Here is a 23,218-nt window from a genome sequence, read left to right as displayed (position 1 = left end):
GTGTAGTGCAGACTAAGACAGGCAGGTGCAGACGAAGACTGTGACAGTAGTAGCCTATAGAGGCATTTCAGTTATTGAATTATTTCCAGCCTTAGTGGGTCGTATGACTGGCACACACAAAAAAAGTGGGTCGCAGTAGGCAAAAGGTTGAGAAATCCTGTTCTAAAGCATTTTTAGTCAATAAAATGTTAACAAAATAGTACATATATTTGACCATTAATTGTTGACATTATAGGGGAAGCCGAGCTTCCCTTGCAGTCTTAAAGAAATCGCCACTGCTACATAGACAGAAACCCACTTTGCCACCGAGTTTCTGAGTGAGTATGGACATTGAGAACTAAAATGGAATTGACATTTTTAGACAAGATATAGTTAAGCTCATTAGAGTTTGTGAATTCTTGGCTAGTGTGCGTGGGACGCTGCCACCCATGTTGCTGCAGTAGATGTGCTCAGGATTTGCGCTGCAGGGCAGAGTTGTCTGTGTTTTGCACACGGACGGAGCTTCAGGACGGGTTTCTTCATTGCGCATCTCACCATTGGACAGAAGTGTTTGGATAGACTGTCATTTTAAACTTTCTGTTACCAAGGAACCGTGAGTACAGACAATGTTTGTTTTTTTTGGAAGATTTCAACTAAGCTCCAACAAGCGCGCCAACGTTATGGTAGCCTACCACAAAACAAAAAACCAAAAACCCCGGGAATTGTTCAGTCATTGCATTTGGGTCATGAGGACATTTTAAAAGGGTAACTCACCTGGTTCTGGAAATAAATATAAATATATTTGTGTGTACACATTCAATCTTTGTGGTCTGATATTTATGTGTGTGCGATGGGAATGTGATTGGTGTGGTTTTTGCAAATAAGGGTTATAGTGGCTAAGTATATGTACATGGGATTTTTATGCTCATTAGGAAAAACACAGTATAGCTATATTTAAGCTAACCAGGTCTCTCTACACTCTAGCCAGGGTTGCATGCCCGAAGTTGTTAGTTGCTGTGTATATAGTACATCCTAATTTTAAATTATAGTAATCTCTCACCAATTAATTCCCCATGCACATGATAAATCCCGAAACGTGGAATTGAGGAGGGTTACACAAATGTATTGCAGTTTAGAGGGAAAAAATTACATTTCAAGTGCATTAATGCACACAGTAATACTAAACACATTTAAAATACATCAACAAAATAATTTTGGACAACACACTTGATTTGAAATTAAAATCAATTATTTTCCATAAATTTTATTTAGTATATTAGTCAATACATAAAAATAACTGTACTTATTTAAAACACTATAAAATCATAATGATTTAAAATGTATGTTTAAGTAAAACTTAAGTAGACATTATTACAAAGGGCATTTTTAAAACATGCACTTACGTGTTTTTAGAAATAATAATAATACATCGAACGTGTATATCGCTTTTTTGGTCACTCAAAGACGCTTCACATGTGGAATAAAACAAGACACAACAAAACAAAACAACAAGGGGTTTAGGGAAAAGCTAGTTTGAACAGGTGGGTTTTGAGTACTGATTTGAAGTTTGGCAGTGAGTCGGAGTTTCTAATGGATGTAGGGAGTGAGTTCCAGAGGGTGGGGGCGGTGATAGCGAAGGCTCGATCCCCCAAAGTCCGGCGGTTAGTGCGGACGGTCGGAGTAAGGCGGTTTGTGCCAGCTGAACGGAGGTGGCGGGTGGGTTGGTGCTGTTCCAGGAGCTCAGTGAGGTAGGGCGGGGCCAGGTTATGGAGGGACTTATAGGTGAGGAGAAGGAGCTTATATTGAATGCGATAGTGAACAGGTAGCCAATGGAGCTGACGGAGAACGGGGGTGATGTGTTCTCTTGACCGGGTGTGAGTTAGGAGACGGGCAGCTGAGTTCTGGATGTATTGCAGTTTTTGTAGTTGATTGGTAGGAAGTCCGTATAGAAGGCTATTGCAGTAGTCAAGTCTTGAAGTTATGAATGCGTGAATGAGGATTTTAGCTGTTGACAAGGTAAGGAAGGGGCGAATGCGAGCAATGTTGCGGAGGTGGAAAAAGGATAGTTTAGTGATATGGTTGATGTGCGTTTGGTATGAGAGGGTGGAGTCCATTATGATACCAAGGTTTTGGACAGAAAGGGAGGGGGTGACAATATGTCCGTCGATAAATGGTAAATGGTAAATGGACTGCATTTATATAGCGCTTTCACAGACCCAATGGCCACCAAAGCGCTTTACAATATTGCCTCACATTCACCCATTCAATCGCTCATTCATACACTGACGGCGGTGTCAGCCATGCAAGGCGATCCAGCTCGTCGGGAGCAGCTGGGGTTAGGTGTGTGAGAGAGTGTGTGAGTGTGTGTGTCGGGAGCAGCTGGGGTTAGGTGTGTGAGAGAGTGTGTGTGTCGGGAGCAGCTGGGGTTAGGTGTCTTGCTCAAGGACACCTCGACACTTGGTCAGGTGGAACCGGGGATTGAACCACCAACCTTCCGGTTTGTAGACAATCTACATGAACCACTGAGCCACTGCCGATAAGGAGAGTAAAGTTCTTAATAGAAGAGAGGAGAGATTTTGATTTGTGGACAAGTAGATTTGGGTATCATCGGCGTAGCAGTGAAAATGGAGTCCATGGTTGCGGATGATCTGACCAAGGGGAAGCATGTAGATGGTGAAGAGGAGGGGGCCGAGCACGGAACCTTGGGGGGCGCCATGGGTGACAGCGGAGGTGTGGGAGTTGCAGTTGTTAACAGAGACAAAATGGTGACGGTCAGAGAGGTAAGATGTGAGCCAGAGAAGTGCTGTACCAGAGATGCCAATAGATTTAAGACGATGGAGGAGGACAGTATGGTCTATAGTGTCAAATGCAGCGGAGAGGTCGAGGAGAAGGAGGATGGATATGAAACCAGAGTCGGCAGCAATGAGGAGATCATTTGTGACTTTAAGAAGGGCTGTTTCTGTGCTGTGGTGTGGACGGAATCGGTACTGAAATGTTTCGAAGAGTTGAGAGGAGTGGAGATATTGATGGAGTTGTGTGTTGACGGCGCGTTCCAGAATTTTTGAAAGTAACAGGAGATTGGAGATGGGTCTGAAGTTATCTAGATTGTCAGGGTTGAGGCCAGGAAATATTGTCATGAAAGTGTACTAATGTTAAACTTAATTAGATATTATTACAAAGTGCATTTGTAAAAAGTGCACTTAAGTGTGTTAAGAAATATTGTCATTAAAGTGCATTCCCTTTAAGTACACTTCAGTGGTCTTTAATTTGAACTATTTGGTATTATCTGCAATATATTATTATACTTTTATGATTTTAAGCACACAAAAACTACGCTTTCAATACAATTAAGCACACTTCTTTTTCACAAGGGTAATAGAGTTGTAATTTGCGGTTACATCATCTGTAACTAAAAAATCTCTTATCTATATAAAAACAATTTTAGCTTAATTTTAAGCAAAGCATGCAGATAATTGCTTGAGAAGTTATAATTAAGGTATTTAACTGAAGCACTTGATTATACTTGGAGTGAATCATTAAACCCCCCTGCTATGTTTTCATGATTGTGTGAGTGGCAGCGGGACTTCAGTCGGAGGGTTTGGCACATCATCAATCTTTAAATCACGGCAGAACAACACTGGTTCATGACCGAGACCCAGTTTGTACTGCCACAGATATACAGACTCGTTTGGCTCCAGCTCAAATGTGAGTTGTTCTTCCTCTTCAGTCGCTTCGTTCCAGCTTTCGTTTTCAGTGCTGACGTGTGAACCTCCATATTCTGCAGAAAAGGAGAACTGAGCCTTCGTAATTAACCCTGCAAGATCTCCAGATTCAGCTGTGACTGACGCGGATATCTTCCAGTCGTGTGTGATCTGGGACATCTTCTGCTTATCGTAGCCAACCTTTTTATTGATTTTCCTTTGCCATGTCACTGATGTATTGCTGTTATTAGTAATAGTTTTAATATTCTCCCACATGCCAAAGGATGGGCCTTTAGATACTGACAGCCCACCCGGAAGGAAGTTAAGAACATCGGGATGAACAGAATAGACACCAGTGCGCTTATCATTGCTGAGGTCGGTACCGGTGTAGAACTCGACTCCCCAATCTGAGGCTGGCTTGAGGAAGGAGAAGTAACCTTGTACACCCCAGTAATAGAGGCCGTTTCTGAAGTTGGGATGGAGCTTGTATTCTACACCTTCCCAGTCTTTATTCAAGTTTTTTGTTCTTCGATAAGTGCCCTTTTCTTGGAAGATGATGTAAAAATAGTTAGTGGTTGCAAGGTAGTGGTCTCCCCCTCGGCAGTTGGGATGAAGGCTGAAAACTTCAGCACCGTTGTCTTTCTCCAGGTTGGTGACTCTACGGTAGGAATTGCCCTTGATGACGTAAAGGTAGCTATTCCAATCTCCAAGGTAATGGTCTCCATTTTGGCAGGCAGGGTGCAGACTCCAAATAGTCATTTCATGACCTTTATTTAAATTTGTTGACATCATAAAGCAGCCGAGATCAGAGCGGATTATATAATAATACCAGTCACCCATTGCACAGATGTCAATGCCTTTTGCTTTGCTCTTGGGAATAATGCCTTTCATCGTGCCTGAACCTGCAACACAGAATAAGCCAAACATTCAATCTCCACACCAGATGAATGCTGTTACTTTAGTCCTTCTATAGATTGAGCTCACTGATTACCAAACAGCTTTATAGGAAAAATTAAAGATAACTGATGAAATAAAAGCTCAGGATTATATCAGTGCATTCAATCATCTAGCAGAAGAATGACTTTTTTATGTCAAAATGCACCTCTTCAACTTGAGGATTTAAGGCGAGTAACTACAGGTGAATAGGGTAACATTTTGTAATGTACATCACAATGAAACATCCTCAGTTGATTACTTGCACAAGTATATTAAAACAATACAAGTTTTTGAAGTTTGTGTTTAATTATACAAATGATGCATTATCTAATTAAATATTTGCAATTGTGCATATATTTTCGGTGGATAGATCTGAACATATGATAAAGCCAGGTGCAAAATTATGTTTTCATTTTGTCTACACACAAGATGAAGAAAATTTTCAGAGGGATGTCAGGATATATGCTTTCATTTCTTAGGAAAGCCAAATATACTGTCCATAGCCTAAAAAAAAAATTTCCAGCATTGCAATCTTGACATCGCAGCATGTTCATTATAGCCTTAATAAAATATAATAATAAAATAGTCAACCTTACATATAAAAATTACACTGCTCTGTTTAAATAGTCAGTTGTACAGTTTGTGCCGTTCATAGTAAGCACCGCTCCACTGTGATGTTTCCAAGCACATTTTTGCGCATTTGAAGAGGATAATTTTTCTATATTGGAACGTGAGTGTACAAAGTGTACAAAGTACAAAGCCTATAATAAAGAATAGTTTAGCATCCAAAAATGTTAATAATATATATATTATTATTATATATATAATAATATATATGTTAAAAATAGGGGGGAAAAAGAATTTACATAATATATATATATATTATATATATATATATATATATATTTTTTAATATATATATATATATATATATATATATATATATATATATATATATATATATATATATATATAATTAAAGCTGCAAGCAGCGATGGAGGGCCCAAGCCGGTGGCACCGCCACCCGGTGCCTTTAGTGGAACATATACGTTCATATGACATATACGTTCCAATTTTAAGAAGCTGAAAGCAACATGTTTTGTTACCTTACATGGAAGTTATAAGTCTGTCTGTGATGTATATAAGCTAGATCTTACTGCACCACGTCAGAGAAGCATTAAGGCATGATGATGGGGTGAGAAGATAGATAATGGGGAATAGAGAAATCTAGAATGAAGACCTTCTCTCATGTAGCTTTATTCTTATATGCCTGAGTTTCTCTCTGTCTGACACATGACACATGTTCAAATAATAAATCTCTTGGCAAGATATCAGGTGTAGCTTCCGTGATTCAACAATTATGGGGGAAGCATGATTTTTAGAATCTACAGTTTGGCGTCACGAACAGGATGCATCTTCAGGCATTTGTCTCAGTCATTCCAGGTAAGACTTTTTCTTTTCTAAAAAGTTTAAGTCTGCCTGAGGATTTGAGACATTGACTGAGACTGCTTAAAATAACTGTGTGATTTAAAGTACCAGATGTATTGCCAAGGAATATATGTGTCAGACATAAATTAAAACAATTAAAATTAAGGAAAATTTAATTAAATTAAGTTATTCAATTTAATTTGACTTATTTGAGTTTCTCTGAAAAGTAAACCTCTAAACTATTTGATATGCTGGGATGGAGATGGATCTTTTTTAAAAAGAAGACCATTTAGTCGAATATTTAGAATTAGCTGTAAGGCGATTTAGCAATTAGCTTGATATGACTGGGAGGTGGTTGGACTATGATGAGACTGTAAAAACGATGGCAGATTTATCTCTACATATTTCCAACACACCGAAGAATCGTTTCAGAAGGGAACAAGGATAGTGTGACAAGCGGTGATTTATAGCGGTTTAAAGTGGCGGGTCTGTGCTCCGGGTTAGCTCAGTGCAGTATATAGAGATACGAAGAAACCCTAAAACGTTTAAATACGCAGAGGATTGAACCCTTAGAAGAAGGGTATCAATGGAATAGGAGCTAGAATCGTGGGCAATTTTGATTTTGACCGTAAAGCTGTTCAAATATTTGAGGATACTAATCTGAGTTAAACTTTAAAAAAAAGAAAATTAAAAGAAATTAATCTGAGATATAAAAGGAAAAAAAGAAACTGATTTGAGTTAAACTGAAAAGGAAGGAAAAAGATAACTGAGTGAGAAGGGAGTAGCAGCCCCTTCCTTTGGAATCTATACCCTCCTTTACACACAGACACACAGAGATATAAATAGAAAGCCTGTTGCTTCTCTAGTAAACACAGAGAGTGGTAAAATGACCGAAAGTAATTGTATAGCAAAACATTATCTTCGGGGTATTTGAAGAGAAGAACAGAAACAAGATAAGCTTTTGAACAGAAATTTCTGGTGTTAATGTGGGTTTAAAAGTAAATAATTGTTTAACGTTACAAAATTTTAGTTTTTGTCTAAAAAGAACAAGAGATAGAAAATAAGATCATAAGATTAAAGTTAAGGAATTACTTTGAGGAAAGATCTATGATAATAGTTGTATAGTTAATTGACAAGTACAAGCTGATGAAAATTATAGATAATGACTCCAAAAGAATGTGAGTTGGAAAATATATAAGGAAAAATAAAAAATATAATGATGTTTATTTGGAAAACATGTAATTTCTGACTAAGTCAGAGTAAGAAGTGAATAGAATGAAATTATAAAAGTTATGAAAATGCAGAATTACTCTGAGGCATTCTGGACTTTCTCTCAGAGTTTTTCTCTCATTCAAAGTCAGTTAGATTCTGATATTTGAGCCTGTGGCATAAGTAACAAGCTATTCATAGTACAGTACAGTGTCTCAGTTGGAGATTATAGACACAGAGATTTTAAAAGAAATGATACATTCAATTGGGAGTTAAATGTTTTAAGAATGATAATCTACCTTGAATGATAGAGGTGAGAATTTTTATTTGTTTATTCCATGACCAGTAACTTCTTTGTCTCATCTTTGTCTTCACCATGAACAGGGCGGATGCCGGTTGTTGATGTAACAGAACATTACACTTAATGGACGGTTGTAATAACTAGATTCACTAAGTATAAACTCAGCATTGATATGTTGATGTTTGAAGATGTCGAATGGATTTTGGTGATTAAATACTGTCATTAATTTGTCTCCATGTTTACACTATTAGGCATTCCAAATGGATCTGATGGCTCTTGAATGAACTTTCCTGAGCTCCAGAAAATACCTGTTAAAATTTCCTAATGGGAAAGAGCGGTTACAGTGAGCATGAGGTGATTTCTCAAAGACGGGCAAGATTCTCTAATGGCCAACGGAGGACTTCCTAGGCAGGGGGTCACCGCCACTGGGCACCAACCCTGAAGGGGAGTGTTTATGTGAGATGGGTATGGTTGAGCAGATGTTTGTTAGGCCAACAGCATCATTGAGGGTTACAGCAGTCTGCCCAAAAATGTGAGCTCTCCAATGCCTGATCACCAGACACCGCATTGCTTGGATGTGACAAGTGTCATAACTTGATATAACTATGCCAGGGGGAACACCCTGGGGAAAGGAGATTATTTACAAAAGAGCTGATGGGAAGGAGTTTTCAAGAACTAGCTGAGACCATGAGGGTGATTGTCTTTAATTCTGTGGAGACTAAACCAAACATTGTTAATTTATTTTATAAATATAATGTTAGTTGCCTTATGGACAATATTGTCTAAAGTATTAGATCCTGAATCATATGTGAATTATAATGTCTACCATAGTTTTCACTTTTGCAGATCATTAGACATGGCATTTGGACAATTACAAGACATGGTGTTGTTAAAGATGAAGATTGTTTTTGTTTTCGCTTCGAGCCATTTATATCCTGGGAGACCTGAACTGTGCAGCCGACGAGCTCGCACGGCTTCAGCCCCTTCCTGGAGAATGGAGACTCCATCCCCAGACGGTTCAGCTGATTTGGGATCAGTTCGGGGACGCACAGGTAGAACTGTTTGCCTCCCACGACTCGTCCCACTGCGCCCAGTTTTACTCCCTGACCGAGGGCACGCTCGGCACGGACGCACTGGCGCACAGCTGGCCGCGGGGCCTCCGCAAGTATGCGTTTCCCCCAGTGAGCCTTCTTGCACAGACCCTGTGCAAGATCAGAGAGGATGAGGAGCAGGTCATATTGGTTGCGCCGCACTGGCCCACCCGAACCTGGTTCTCCGAACTTGTACTCCTCGCGACAGCACCTCCCTGGCCAATTCCTCTGAGGAAGGACCTCCTTTCTCAGGGACGGGGCACCCTTTGGCACCCTCGTCCCGATCTTTGGAACCTCCACGTGTGGCTCCTGGACGGGACGAGGTAGGTTTGAGAACCCTACCACCAGCGGTGGTGGTTATCATCACTTCCGCTAGAGCATCGTCCACTAGACATGCCTACGCGTTGAAGTGGAACCTCTTCGTCTCTTGGTGCTCTTCTCACTCAGAAGACCCCAGATCATGCCCGATCAGTGTCGTGCTTTCCTTCCTGCAGGATGGGTTGGAGCAAAGGCTGCCTCCCTCCACCCTGAAAGTGTATGTTGCCGCTATCGCCGCACATCACGACGCAGTCGAAGGTAAGTCCGTGGGAAAGCACGACCTGGTCATCAGGTTCCTGAGAGGAGCAAGGAGACTAAATCCTCCTCGCTCTCCTCTCGTTCCCTCTTGGGACCTCTCAGTGGTTCTAACTGCCCTGCAGAGTGCTCCCTTTGAGCCTCTGCAATCAGTGGAGCTTAAGTTCCTGTCAATCAAGACAGCGCTCCTGGTTGCATTGGCCTCCATCAAGAGGGTAGGGGACCTGCACGCATTTTCTGTAGACGAAGCGTGCCTGGAATTCGGGCCGGCTTTTTCTCACGTGATCCTGAGACCCCGGCCTCGATATGTGCCCAAGGTTCCCACCACTCCCTTCCGGGACCAGGTGGTGAACCTGCAAGCGCTGCCCCTGGAGGAGGCAGACCCAGTCTTGGCATTGCTCTGTCCGGTACGCGCCCTCCGTGCTTATGTAGACAGAACGCAGTGTTTCAGGACCTCAGACCAGCTCTTTGTCTGTTGTGGTGGGAAGCTGAAGGGAAAGGCTCTCTCCAAGCAAAGGTTGTCTCACTGGATAGTGGACGCCATTGCTTTGGCTTACCATTAGCAAGGTCGACCGTGCCCCCTTGGGGTGACGGCCCACTCCACCTGGAGTGTGGCCTCCTCTTGGGCTCTAGCGCATGGCGCCTCGCTAACAGACATTTGCAGAGCTGCAGGCTGGGCGACACCCAACACATTCGCCAGATTCTATAATCTCCGAGTGGAGCCAGTGTCCTCCCCTGTACTCGCTTCAACCAGCCGGTGCTAGGACCCGCTCAGGTGTCTTCGCTAGCTCGCCATTCCACTCCACGGACTGGATACGTGCGCTATTCTCCTCAGGTGAGTCTGAAAAAGCCCTGAGTTCCTCCAGCGCTGTTGACGTCAACGCCAGAGTTATGCCTCAGGCAGCTTTCGCGTTGGCTAGGTGCCGCCATGTGCATGGTTCCCCCGCTGGGCGACCCCCACGTGTGTATTTCCACTGTAAGCCTCACTCGAGCATGTGTCTTTCCCTTGGCAAGCCAGTCTGCCTCCCTGGGGTTGAAATATTCTACCCTGCGGGCTGGACACCCCAGTGTTCTCGTATGCACCCCCTTCCGGGTCATATGAGTATTCTTAAGTCCCCCCTTCGGGCGGGCACTGACTGCATATTTCCACTGAGATATGCTTCCCAGTGTACCTTGGTATTCCTGTGTTAAGTAGGAGTCCTTCGTCTGTGTCAGTCTCACGACAGGGAGCTCAGACTTACGCAGGGCACTGGAAGACAGCCGAGGTGGCGTGATTGGACTGGGAACCCCCTTTCGTCGTCATACGATGTGACAACGAAAGGGAACGTCTCGGTTACGGATGTAACCCTCGTTCCCTGAGTAGGGAATGGAGACTTTACGTCTTCCTGCCACTTCTGCTGTACCGCTGGAACAGCTGAGTTCAGCCTTGGCTCCTTCAGCGAAAAAACATATCTGCATGTTGCCGGCTCACTTCCTTTATACCCACGAGGTGGGGCGGAGTTACGCTATGCAAATTCAGCAGACCCATGGCATTTGCTTGCCATTGGCTCGTTTTATTACTGTTCGAAGAGGATAGGCTTCTAAGCGAACCCCATTTCGTCGTCATTCGACGTAACGTCTCCGTTCCCTACTTAGGGAACGAGGGTTACATCCGTAACCGAGACGTTCAGTGATGTGGAGTAAGATCGGGAGCTTGGGGAACTTGCTGACCGGTAACTTGTTGGACTCGCTGGCTAATGTTAGTTTAGCCTATTCAGCCTCAGGTATATGTTATTTATGCTATTGTGTCGCTGAATCAGGGTTTCCCGCAGAAATGTGTTAGTTAAAGATGAACTGAACTGAAATTTGAGTAAAGGTGATATAACAGATATATTTTATTTATTCTCATTGGTACAATTATTAAAATGGCAGAATTTGTTAAAAGGGATAAAATGGTACGTTGAAAATGTCTCTGTTGTTACGGGCGCCGCCATGTTGGATTTCAACATTCGGCTACGTCACTGGCATGGTAAGCTACTGCGTTCACTGGTGAGGCCATTCCGTCAATGTTCAACTTTTCAGGCTATAGTTCAGGGCAGACCGATAGACCAGCGTCAGGCAGAGGACAGAGAAGTATGTTAACTGTTATCAGGCTAGCAAGTCTACTAAACAAAGGGCTGGATGTAACATAACGTTGTCACATAACTTACACAAAACATGTAGGCTACACAAACCTGGTGAATCCTGCATGCATCTATAGTCAACCTGGGGTAACTCCATCGCGCAGGTAGCTTTTTTTGGGGGGGCCCTTGGGATGTTTTGAAATGCCCTGACATTTGTGCTTTTTTCAGTTATTTATAAACATGTTAATGGCAAAGGTGTAAATTCACTCTATATAGCACAAACGGGGCTACCATAATATGTGAGCAACATGTATGTACATGTTTGTATTTTTAAGAGAATAATGTTTATGCGTGGTTATTGAAAAAAATAAAAATGAAAGTTGCTGAAATAGACCACAAAACGCATACTAAATATGTGTTCCGAAGACTTTTGACTAATGGATGCTGTCGCTTAGAGTTCTGGCTTCAAAATTATGTGAGAAACATCCTGCCTAATCGTTCACATAAAACAATACATTGATTTAAACTTTGTAAGACCGTTTTTTGTGATAAAAGGTTTATGCAGGAGTGGTAATGGTCCATCAATATTAATGAGATTCAGACCCGGGGTGTGACAGACACTCCCCCAATGGCCCATCATGAGGCAAGCCTAAACAAAGAGATTCAAAGGTTTTGTTTTTCAATCTGTTTTATTGTAATTCCTCTGTGGAGGAACTAAATGTTCAACTGAAGACACAAGTGAACATTACATGCCTGGCATTTCCAAGGTGTGTCCTGCCTTTTACCAAGCTGTCCTTTGCAAAGCACTAGTGCTGTAGCGGCGCGTCGATGACGTCGACGATTCGACGTGAAAATTACGTCGACGTCATATTTTTTCGTCGACACTTCTTTCTTTATTTTTTGCACCGTTCCCGGAGGTACAGCTCGCCACACACACGTGGGAGACCAAAACATTGCAGAATGGAGGACGAAACAGCAACCTCTTCACAGAATTCCCAATAGTGTTGTCAAAGAACCGGTCGGTACTGAAAATGTGACGGTACCAGCATTTCTGTATTACTGGGTATATTCGGTAATGTTACCCACTAATAGGCGCTGCTTTCTGCCGCTTCCGTGTTTATCTCAGCGCGGGCTCAAGACGAACTTTTTTACAATGAGCACTGTAGCCTATACCACGATATAGCGTCTGTGTGTATTAAACTGCAAAAAGACTATTTAAATATTAACCCTGCATGTTCTGCTCGTCTCTGTGAGAATGGATGGCGCAGACGCGCGGTTTCATTTACCTCACACACACACACACACACACACACACACACACACACACACACACGCACACACACACACACACACACACATACACACACTGAAGAACGAGTGACGCTCGCGCTGTTTTCAGTCTCTGCTGCCTCAAGATATGATGACATGATGAAATTCATCTCCAGAGCCGCTCTGAGAGTCACTTCATGAGCATTTTACCGTTTTGAGAAAAACTATTGTCATATCATACACACACAGAAACTCAAGGTCTTCACGGCAACCCGTCAAAATAAAAGTTTGGTTTAACTTTGAAAAAATGTACAGAAATAATGATTTTAGTCTACTGTACAATATATTTAGCTACATCTCCATGTATTAAAAATACTACTACTACTACTACTAATAATAATAATGTGTGCATAAAAAGGTTGCTTATTTTTAAGCAATATTTCTCAATATTTGCGTTCTACAGCATGTAGCCTTCAATGTATTATTTACTTATGATTACTGTCATAAATAATAAAGTAATTGAATTGAATGTTTTTTTTCTTTCAAATAGTTAAATAAAATAGAAAAATAGTTCCAACAGATTTTGAACTAATGTGAACGGTAGCTACTAACCTAGCACAAACAAACTGCACAGAGCTAAGATGCCTTGGTTAGTCCAGCACCAGCAAAGTGCACAGCTGCTAGATCTAGCTAACGGTAGCAAGCAGATTGCAGTAGCTTTTAACTTTTAAAAATAATTGTTATATTAGTCGTTAGATTAGTCGACTAATAGATAAAATAATCGCCCAACTAATCGTTTTATTAATAATCGTTTACCCCAGCCCTACAAAGCACACAAATCTTGCCACCAACTGTGCAAAAAGGAATATTTCGCAAAACTGCAATGGAAACAGTTTTTGCGCATTTACAGTCACCTGACTTAGAAGACGCGGTGTGTTTGGGATCCGTGTACGCAAATAATAATAATAATTATCATCATTATTATAACATTTATTAGGCTACATATTTCGAGACGCTTTTATCCAAAAAAGGAACAAAGCAATTCGTCAAATGTCATTCATAATACGGGTTAGACAATAATAATACAGGGCTAAGATTATCACAAATAAACACAAGATTTTGACGTATATCCAAGGGTTTGTGTGGAGTGTGGAGCGCGCACTGCTTGGCACGGAGCCGCGGACGCGAACACTTGCGTTTTCCTATCAACTGTGGAAACAACTTAAAATACTCTTATCATTTCTGGTCATACAGAAAATAATAATACATTATTCGCAACTACTTTTATTTGAGAACTCACAATAACAAGAAAGCGTTGTGCTTTTGTAAAATAAAATAAAACAATCAGGCGCGCTTTCATGATCTCTGTGAACTGGAGCGCGAGAACAGAAACTAAATATAGCCTATGTAGCTAAAGCTTGAAATGTCCACTTTAAAACGAACATATTCGAATCGAAAGCTAATACATTCTGATTATGTAATGCGTATGAAAGGAGCATTTCTCTCTAAAAGCGCATCTGCTTAACAGCGGAGATGGAGATGTTTTTAGCCACTTAGAAAACAATAGTTTATTAATAATATTAACGGCTCTTCTCATTCAGCACTGCGGGAAAAATATCAATTCCAGGTTCTAATTTGGCCTTAGAAAACCAGTAAAATCGACATGTTTTCCATATTAATTTGTGAAAATATCTGTAAAATATCTGTAATAATAGTGGGTAAATATGTACTTACTCTTTCTGATTTCTGAATGTGTTGCTAAGCGCACTCCGAGTTGCAGGCGGAGGTAGTGATGAAGCTCCATTCCTTTTTAAAAAGTTGAAGAATATTGTGTCGTGCCATCTTCCCAACGCGCAGGTGACTGAATGATGAAACTTAAAGCATTTGCTTGGGGGCGTTTCCCTGTTTTGCATAGACGGCTTAACACATTATCTTGTGAATAGCGCGCTCCGTCAGTAGGCGTGAACGAATTAAAGTCAATGAGCTCGTAATGAGCTCGACTGGAATCGCTCTCTTTTCATACAGATTACAGAAGCTGAGAATATTTGTTTTTAATATAAATTACTTCATTTGAAAGATGCGATCTCAAGCTTTATGCCCGTGGGTATGTTTGCCTGTTTGACTGAATTTTCGCGGAGTTACAGATCATTTTCCAACGCGTTTCAAATTGGAGTTCATTGACAGAGAGAGTGCAGAACTCGCATCATGTTATTTTTTCTTTATTTGGCAAAAAGCAAAACACTTTATTTTTATTGTGAGTATACAGAAAAAAAATAGAAACTGAACAGGATCGATTGATGTATATTTTTTAGAAAAATCTAAATTAACAGAGCATTTTGAGTTTATTTTTCATTGCTAAAAAAAAACACGAGCAAAACGCGCCGGCACGTTTTTGGTCCCCAGAGGGTTAATAATTGACTATGTACATTGCAAATACAATCTAATGCATAATTTAGACACAATTTTGTATTGTATGCAATATTTTGAGACAAAGTTAATTGGTACATAATAATATTAAAGGATAATTCCGGTATTTAACACCTTGAGTCTATATTGTAGTTTGTTTTGGATGAACAAGAGTGGTGGACAACATTTTTTTGACAATGGTTCCTCTCTCGAGTTTTTGACTATAAAAGAATTGGCCATGGACCCATTTAACATTGGAGTCAATGTGCATGTCCGAAAATGTCATTAAAACAGCCAATAATGTTCGTTTACAAAACTGTTAAACTCACCGAGTGGTTAGTGGTGTTCGTTGATGATTATAAACAATATATCGTCACAATATATGATTCCAATCCGTTTATTTTGCTATAGTGGAACAATTTTTTCAGACACTTCACAACCGTGTAACTTCCGCTCAATATTTGAATCTGAAGCGTTAGCACACTCCCGACCACTTGATGGCGATAACCGATGTTTATGTCTCGCGGGACACTCACGGTCACAGTCGAGTTCAACTTCATATTGCACTGGTCAGTGGTCACGTCTTTCAATATGGTTAGAATTTGTGCGGTCAAAAACCAAAAAATGGATGCTTGCAGCCTGACCATACCCCATAAACCATCGCGTGCCGGTGACGACAGCATTTTTATTTTAAATGACGGCCGAGAGTTTGGTGGTGGATGGCAAATTCACATTTAAATGTAAGTATTAAATGTAAGTATTATAGGCTATTTAGGTTTACATTTAAAATGACACAACACGTTGACTGAAAGGCTAGAGACAGACAGAGTAAACAGTATACCATCAAACCCAGATGATACTCAATGCTACAGCTGATGCCACAGTGGAAGTGGAAAAATACATCAACAGCCGTTTTTGCCCCGAACTCATGATCCACTAACTTACTGGAAAGAGAGAGCAGTAATCTTTCATCATTTGTATGTCATGGCTAAAAAATATTGTTGCATGCCAGCAACAAGTGTCCCTTGTGAGAGGACTTTATCAAAGGCCGGAGAAATTATATGTAAAAAAAAGAAGTAGGCTAAGTCCTTCCACAGCAGAGAAATTCATATTTTTGAATAAAAATCTCTAAAAATGTGAGACATTGTGCTTGATTTCCTTTATTAATATTCATTTTGCAGGACCAAAATAACATTATGCATAGTGAGGAGGCTATAGGTTACAAGCTTCACATTTTAGAAAAATACAATAATAAAAAAAAAAACATTTTTTAATGGCTCGTCAAGGTTGTTTCAGATCAACACCTGCAAGTGACCACTAGGTGTCACCGTGGAGACGGGTGTCGTATTGATTCGAAGCCCCGAAACAATATGGCACATTTGGTTCGACTGTTTCATTGCTTCACGAAGCCTCGATCTGCTCACCACTAACTGAAACATCCTCACCATGTCCTCCAGTAAAATATAAAACATAAAAATGTCAAGAACCAATTCTGGCCCCATAGCTGTTTACTCAATTATATCAAATTAATTATCAGGATAGCTGTACACTCGCACCGTTGCTTGGCGCCAGGAGCGGTAATCAGGAACACCTGGTTATGCAATTAGGAAATCCTACGAAGGTTACTTTCTAAGGACGCAAGGCTGGATAATTTGAAGTCCGCGGCCTTCGAATGATGCAGCCTTAACATTGGGACACATTGTTGCTTTAAAAAAAGCTATAGTGATATTTTTTTATAAATTTTTTTAGTGTAATTTACTTTTAATTGTCATAAAGAACACGTTATCAACGTTGAATATTTTCAGTTCAGTTCATCTTTAAGGTGGTGGGGTTTGTCAGAAAGAAAAAAAATGTCTGTACCTCCATGAAATACCTTCTGTAGGCTACCTCGCCACCATACACGTCAGCATAAATGCTCCTGATTGATTATTTGTTATGAAAGCATTAACATTCACAAACCACTGTTAATTTAACATAAAAGCAAGCAGGTTGCGTGCATGGTTTGCCATGACTGAATGCACTCCCTTAATAATTCCTAAAAAGCTGACACCTCAGTTCATCGCGATCTCACACATCTCTGTTATTATCAATGAAGCTGACTGCACAATAAGTCTTTCATAATATCTACACTTTGTTTGTTAGTTATAATCAGAGGATTTGCCAGCATGCAGACTTCAGCACTGAAGACCGCTTTGAGCGGTGAGGGGATTCCATCTTAACCCTTATGTGCTGTTGGGGCTGTTTTCAGCCACTATGGGGTATTTTTTAGTCTTATTTTGGCCATAACTTTCTCTGTGTTTCAGCAAATGGAATGATTTTTGGTGACAAATCTTATTTTGACACACATTTTGGGAAAATGCTTTGAAATTTTTCAAAAACTCAACAGTACACTCTGGGCAAATTTACTACCCTTTCGTTATGTTCGTGGCTGAAAACAGCCACTACTTTAAACTGCTGTAAAAATTGATCAGATAAATATTTTTTTGAATTTTTTTTTGCATAAATCTATTAATCAACCTCAGTCCTGTTCAAAACTACTAAATGTTTTTAAAAAAATCAAGATTTTAACTCTTTAATTGCCAAATTCATAAATTATGTCACTGATTTTGGGGGGGAAAAAACACAAAATTACTTATTTTCAATATAAAATGTGATTGTGGACTGGATTTTTTTTTACCTTTTATCACAGTCTTGGACATGTCAAAGATTAGAAACAACATTGGTTTTGATGCATTGTTAGTTTTTGTACAGCATCAGATTTTAACTTTTTCTCCCTCATTTACTGTTCGTGGCTGTTTTTGCCCCATTGACTTCCATTATAACCACATTTTTTGATTGCAAAGCCATGACACCATAAAATCATGCATTTTTGATTGTTGGTGGTTTTCCCTGTTGGGAAGAGGTAAAATTAGTATTTTTTACTGTTGATAACCAGGTGGCACCATTAACCCTTTATATAGGCCTGTGCAAAAAAAAGCTTCGTTTCTGGCTTTTACATGGAGTTATATGGAGTATAATAGCATAATAAAGTGTGTGTGTGTGTGTGTGTGTGTGTGTGTGTGTGTGTGTGTGTGTGTGTGTGTGTGTGTGTGTGTGTGTGTGTGTGAGAGAGAGAACTCACCTTGATGCGTCTGAGAAAATCAAAATATGCACCTCAGCTCTCAGAACTACATGGAGTAAACAAAAAACAAAGTAAGTGTATTTATGCATCTGCCTTTTGATGGTGAGAAATGCAGACTAAACAAAAACTAAGCAAGTGGATTTGAACACTTGCATGCAAGCCTGCTGGTCATTTGATGGTGAGAAGAGCAGCAAGCAACATGAGAAAGGGCTTGACTTGTAGTGAAGTTTTAGAGATGATCATGCATCCGGACCCCTCCAGCGAGCTGCAGGATGTATTGTCTTCTCCCTCTGACACCACAGACTCAGGAGAGTCAGACCATTATTTGGATGTGGCACCCTCATCATCCTCTCTAGCTTCCACTGAAGGCGAGGAGGATTCGGTGGATCCTGGATCTGGGTGGATTGGGAGAAACGGCGAAGTTTGGTTTTCCACCAACGCGGAGACAACTCCCTTTCTTCAGCCTGCCAGAGTCGACTCCAGGGCCGACGAGATTATTGACCTCATTGTCAGCATGACCAACCTCCAAAACGCAGAGCTCTGCTGATTTCTTGAATCTTGAGAGGGACATGGTGGCTCTAAAAATCGCACGACCACTGCGATCATCCCACAGGCAACGTGTGGACTCCCCTCTGGACCTGTAGACACCGGCCAAAATCAGTAGCCCCATGTAGGCACGGAGATCTGCGGAGTCCACCCCGGTCCAGTTTCTCATTGTGCGGCGCCCGTAAAAAACAGATTGAACACAGAATCAATGTTCTGGACCCTTGCGATGGCATAGCGCGTCGGCCATGAAGTCATGCCTCTGGCAGGCTGAAGAAAGGGAGTTGTCTCTGCGTTGGTGGAAAACCACACTTCGCCGTTTCTCCCAATCCACCCAGACCCAGGATCCTCCGAAATCCCCCTTGCCTTCAGTGGAAGCTAGAGAGGAAGATGAGGGTGCCACATCCAAATAATGGTCTGATTCTCCTGAGTCTGTGGTGTCAGAGGGAGAAGACAATACATCCTGCAGCTCGCTGGAGGGGTCCGGCTGCATGATCATCTCTAAAACTTCTCTACAAGTCAAGCCCTTTCTCATGTTGCTTGCTGCTCTTCTCACCATCAAATGACCAGCAGGCTTGCATGCAAGTGTTTAAATCCACTTGCTTAGTTTTTGATTAGTCTGCATTTCTCACCATCAAAAGGCAGCAGATGCATAAATACACTTACTTAGTCTTTTGTTTACTCCATGTAGTTCTGAGGTGCATATTTTGATTTTATCAGACGCATCAAGGTGAGTTCACACACACACACACACACACACACACACACACACACACACACACACACACACACACACACACACACACACACACACACACACACACACTTTATTATGCTATTATACTCCATATAACTCCATGTAAAAGCCAGAAACGAAGCTTTTTTTTGCACAGGCCTATATAAAGGGTTAATGGTGCCACCTGGTTATCAACAGTAAAAAATACTAATTTTACCTCTTCCCAACAGGGAAAACCACCAACAATCAAAAATGCATGATTTTATGGTGTCATGGCTTTGCAATCAAAAAATGTGGTTATAATGGAAGTCAATGGGGCAAAAACAGCCACGAACAGTAAATGAGGGAGAAAAAGTTAAAATCTGATGCTGCACAAAAACTAACAATGCATCAAAACCAATGTTGTTTCTAATCTTTGACATGTCCAAGACTGTGATAAAAGGTAAAAAAAAATCCAGTCCACTATCACATTTTATATTGAAAATAAGTAATTTTGTGTTTTTTTACCCCCAAAATCAGCCACATAATTTATGAATTTGGCAATTAAAGAGTTAAAATCTTAATTTTTAAAAAAAACATTTAGTAGTTTTGAACAGGACTGAGGTTGATTAATAGATTTATGCAAAAAAAAAATCAAAAAAATATTTATCTGATCAATTTTTACAGCAGTTTAAAGTAGTGGCTGTTTTCAGCCACGAACATAACGAAAGGATGGGAATTTGAACGATGCACAAGGGTTAAATGCTTCTGATTGGCCGTTGCGTTCAGGAAATCAACACACACGTCTGTGATTGGCTACATCGCTCAACGCTGCAAACATGTTACAAAATAGAAACTCTGGCCTGTAAATCGTTTCAATTTTGTTTTAGTTGTTCTTGTTGCTTTCCTGCAACAGATGAATAACAATTTATTAGTTTTTATATGTTTTATTCATAGATATTTCTATTTAATCGTTTTATTCTCCCGCAGCCGCACACACAGAGTGAGTGCATTACCGCCCGCGCCCGCGCCGCACGTCTCTAGATCAGGGCCGGCCCGAGGATAGCGGCGGGAACTATCGGATCGGGCAGAGAATCTGAGCTCTAAACAGGACAGAGTAACGCGGCGGATATCGGCCATATACATGTTTTTGACGGCGTAGTTTAGGCGGCAGTGCTGCGGGAAACCCTGAGTTACGTTAACATGCCGGACACTATTCAGCTGTTGTTCTGTGTGCTGTTGTGGAGCTGAACAGTGTTGCCAGATCTCGCGAGACAAATAAGCAACCAGGCCTGTGAAAACAAGCCCAAAACAAGCGACTTTTTCTACGGAGCCCCCCTAGGTTTAGGGAAGAGAAAAATAAATAAACTGTGTGCAGTTTTACAATCCATGGGGACGGATTTTAAACTGTGGGTACAGATTGTCAATACAGTACAGATAATTTATTTTTCTCCCCCCTGACCTTCAGGACAATGACCACAAGAGGGAGTTAAACCACCTTTTAACATTATTTAACATTAGAAAACTGCATTAGAAAACAATTGAAAAACATTAGAAAAATGTGCACACACAAATAAATATCCTGAGTTCACAAATTCTTTATTTATTATCGCAGGGACTGCAGAAGATCCCATTTTTAAATAACTTTAACCCAAAAACAGGAGAAATTACTGATGAGCTTAGTGTGCAGCAATAAAGTGGCTCCTGCTCTGATAAACAAATGACTTAGAGACGACTAAACTGGTTTAAAAACCATTCTAGTCAAAACCATTTGGTGTGCACGTATTTCACACTTACATACTCTGCACAGTGCTTTTGAGTCGTCCCCCGCGACGGGTTTGATCCATTCTTTTACTCCTTTCTCTTTCTCCCAGTCTTTGTTATACCTCTTGCCGTATTTCGCCCCCTTTGTCCCGGGCATTTGTTCCTCCAAAAACACTATCCTATACAATCCAGTCAGTGAACATCAGTCGCAACCATAGACAGTATATAAGAGGTCGCAACTCGCGCGCATTCATTTAAACGTCACTCACTCACTAAAGTTTTCCTAACCAGAAAAAACAAAACAGATTGCCCTGCCCTGCCTCTGATTGGCTAGTACTCGTTGCAATCTGGGTCAGAGCCAATTAGAAGCAGGATGTGGGTGGGAAAAAACTCTGCTGTCTGCTGTGTGTCTGTGGAAAGGGGAGGGAACAGTCTAGACAAACTCCTACGTTTAAATAGTTTATATACTGTCTATTGTTTAAATAACATATAGAAAATATCTGCTTGACAACTTATTATGGAGCTGGGATCAAGCCCAAATAAGCAACTACACTTTAGAAACAAGCCCAAAAAAACACGACCCGCGACTATCAATATAAAAAAAAATATATATAAAAAAAAAAAAAAAGCCCAAAGCCGCTTATAATAAGCGGACTTGGCAACACTGGAGCTGAATAACTTGCCTTTCCAGATTAAATGTCTGTTCTTGGTCTTGGATTTTGTGAAATACAATTCTAAATAAATGCGACTTATAGAGTGGGACTTATATTCACTATCTTCTTCTGACTTTAATATTCAATTTCTACTCTATTTGATTACTAGTTAGCATATTTATAAGGTCTGTAATGCAAAATAACATTGGCTCCAGAAAACAAGTGTTGAAATAAACTAGGAGTCCACAAGTGCTCAGTATTAGAAACATAGCCTACTTACCTTTTCGACTGCAGCCGGAGTCAGAAGAGCAGCTTCTCCTCGATCTGGTCTGAGAGATGAGTGTCTGACAGATTTCTGTCTTATATAAAGCTCTTCTGAGGGCAAAAACACACCCACAAGCCTCAACAGACCCGTCAGTGCAATGCTTCATGTGAAAGGTAGCTATTTGGCTCAGTTCTATGGCAAGCCGTTTTAGCATTTATTCATTTCCAGGATATGAATTCTTGATATCAACAATTACATTTTTTGATATCAAAAATGCAATTGTTGATATCAAAAATGCAATTGTTGATATCAACCATTTAATTCTTGATATCAACAATTAAATTGTTGATATCTGTAATTATATTTTCACTAGTGAAATGTCACCATAGGCTGCCATTCAAAATCAATTGTTGATATCAAGAATTGATTTCTTACTAGTAGAAATATAATTTTTGATATCAATAATTACATTGTTACTAGTAAAAATGCTAATTACTGATATCAATAAATCAATTGTCACTAGTTGAAATGTCTATTCTTGATATCAACAATTGAATTGCTACTAGTAACATTTTTCATTTTTGATAGCCTATCTGAAAATGTATTTCTGATATCAATAATATTTCAGATATCTAAAATGTCTTTCTTACTAGTAACAATCACATTCATGATATCAGAAATTAACATTGTCACTAGTGAAAATGTAATTATTGGTATCAAAAATGAACATTGTTACTAGTAGCAATTCAATTGTTGATACAAGATTTTTACAAGATTTGAGATCAAAGGTTTTTACTAGTAAGACTTGTATTTCTGATATGTGAAATTGGAATTTCAACTAGTAAGAAATCAATTATTGATATCAACAATTGATTTTGAATGGCAGCCTATGGTGATATTTCACTAGTGAAAATACAATTACAGATATCAAGAATAAAATTCTTCATATACACTTTAACTAGTAAAAATGTAATTGTTGATATGAAGAATTAGCATTGTTACTAGTGGAAATGTAATTCCTGATATCAAGAATTCATATCCTGGTAATGAATAAAAGCTAAGCAAAAAGAGCAAGCAAGCGTTGTGTTGTTCCCTGCCCATGTTATATCACGAGCGGGGACACACACATCAGCTTGTTTGGGAGTGGAGCATGTTAACAGTC

The 23,218-nt window shown here is 40.2% G+C and overlaps 1 protein-coding gene and 1 long non-coding RNA gene across 2 annotated transcripts in view; one reads left to right on the top strand and one right to left on the bottom strand.

Annotated features, from left to right (window-relative positions):
- Positions 1-23,218, top strand: part of LOC307002135 — a 172,065-nt gene that overhangs the window by 96,093 nt on the left and 52,754 nt on the right. The gene's annotated exons all lie outside the window — the stretch shown is intronic.
- On the bottom strand, positions 1,211-22,205 carry LOC307001677 (uncharacterized protein). The gene is made up of 2 exons (XM_079618487.1): positions 22,072-22,205; positions 1,211-4,582 (listed from the first exon to the last, which is right to left on the bottom strand). Exon 2 carries the CDS (start codon positions 4,569-4,571, stop codon positions 3,537-3,539), a length of 1,035 nt encoding a protein of 344 aa, XP_079474613.1. The 5' UTR covers positions 4,572-4,582; positions 22,072-22,205; the 3' UTR covers positions 1,211-3,536.

This window comes from Phoxinus phoxinus, assembly GCF_949152265.1.
Source record: "Phoxinus phoxinus genome assembly, chromosome: 7".
NCBI classification, from domain to species: Eukaryota; Metazoa; Chordata; class Actinopteri; order Cypriniformes; family Leuciscidae; genus Phoxinus; species Phoxinus phoxinus.
The sequence above is the reverse complement of the archived record's forward strand: the minus strand, read 5'-3'. Positions and strand labels throughout refer to the sequence as shown.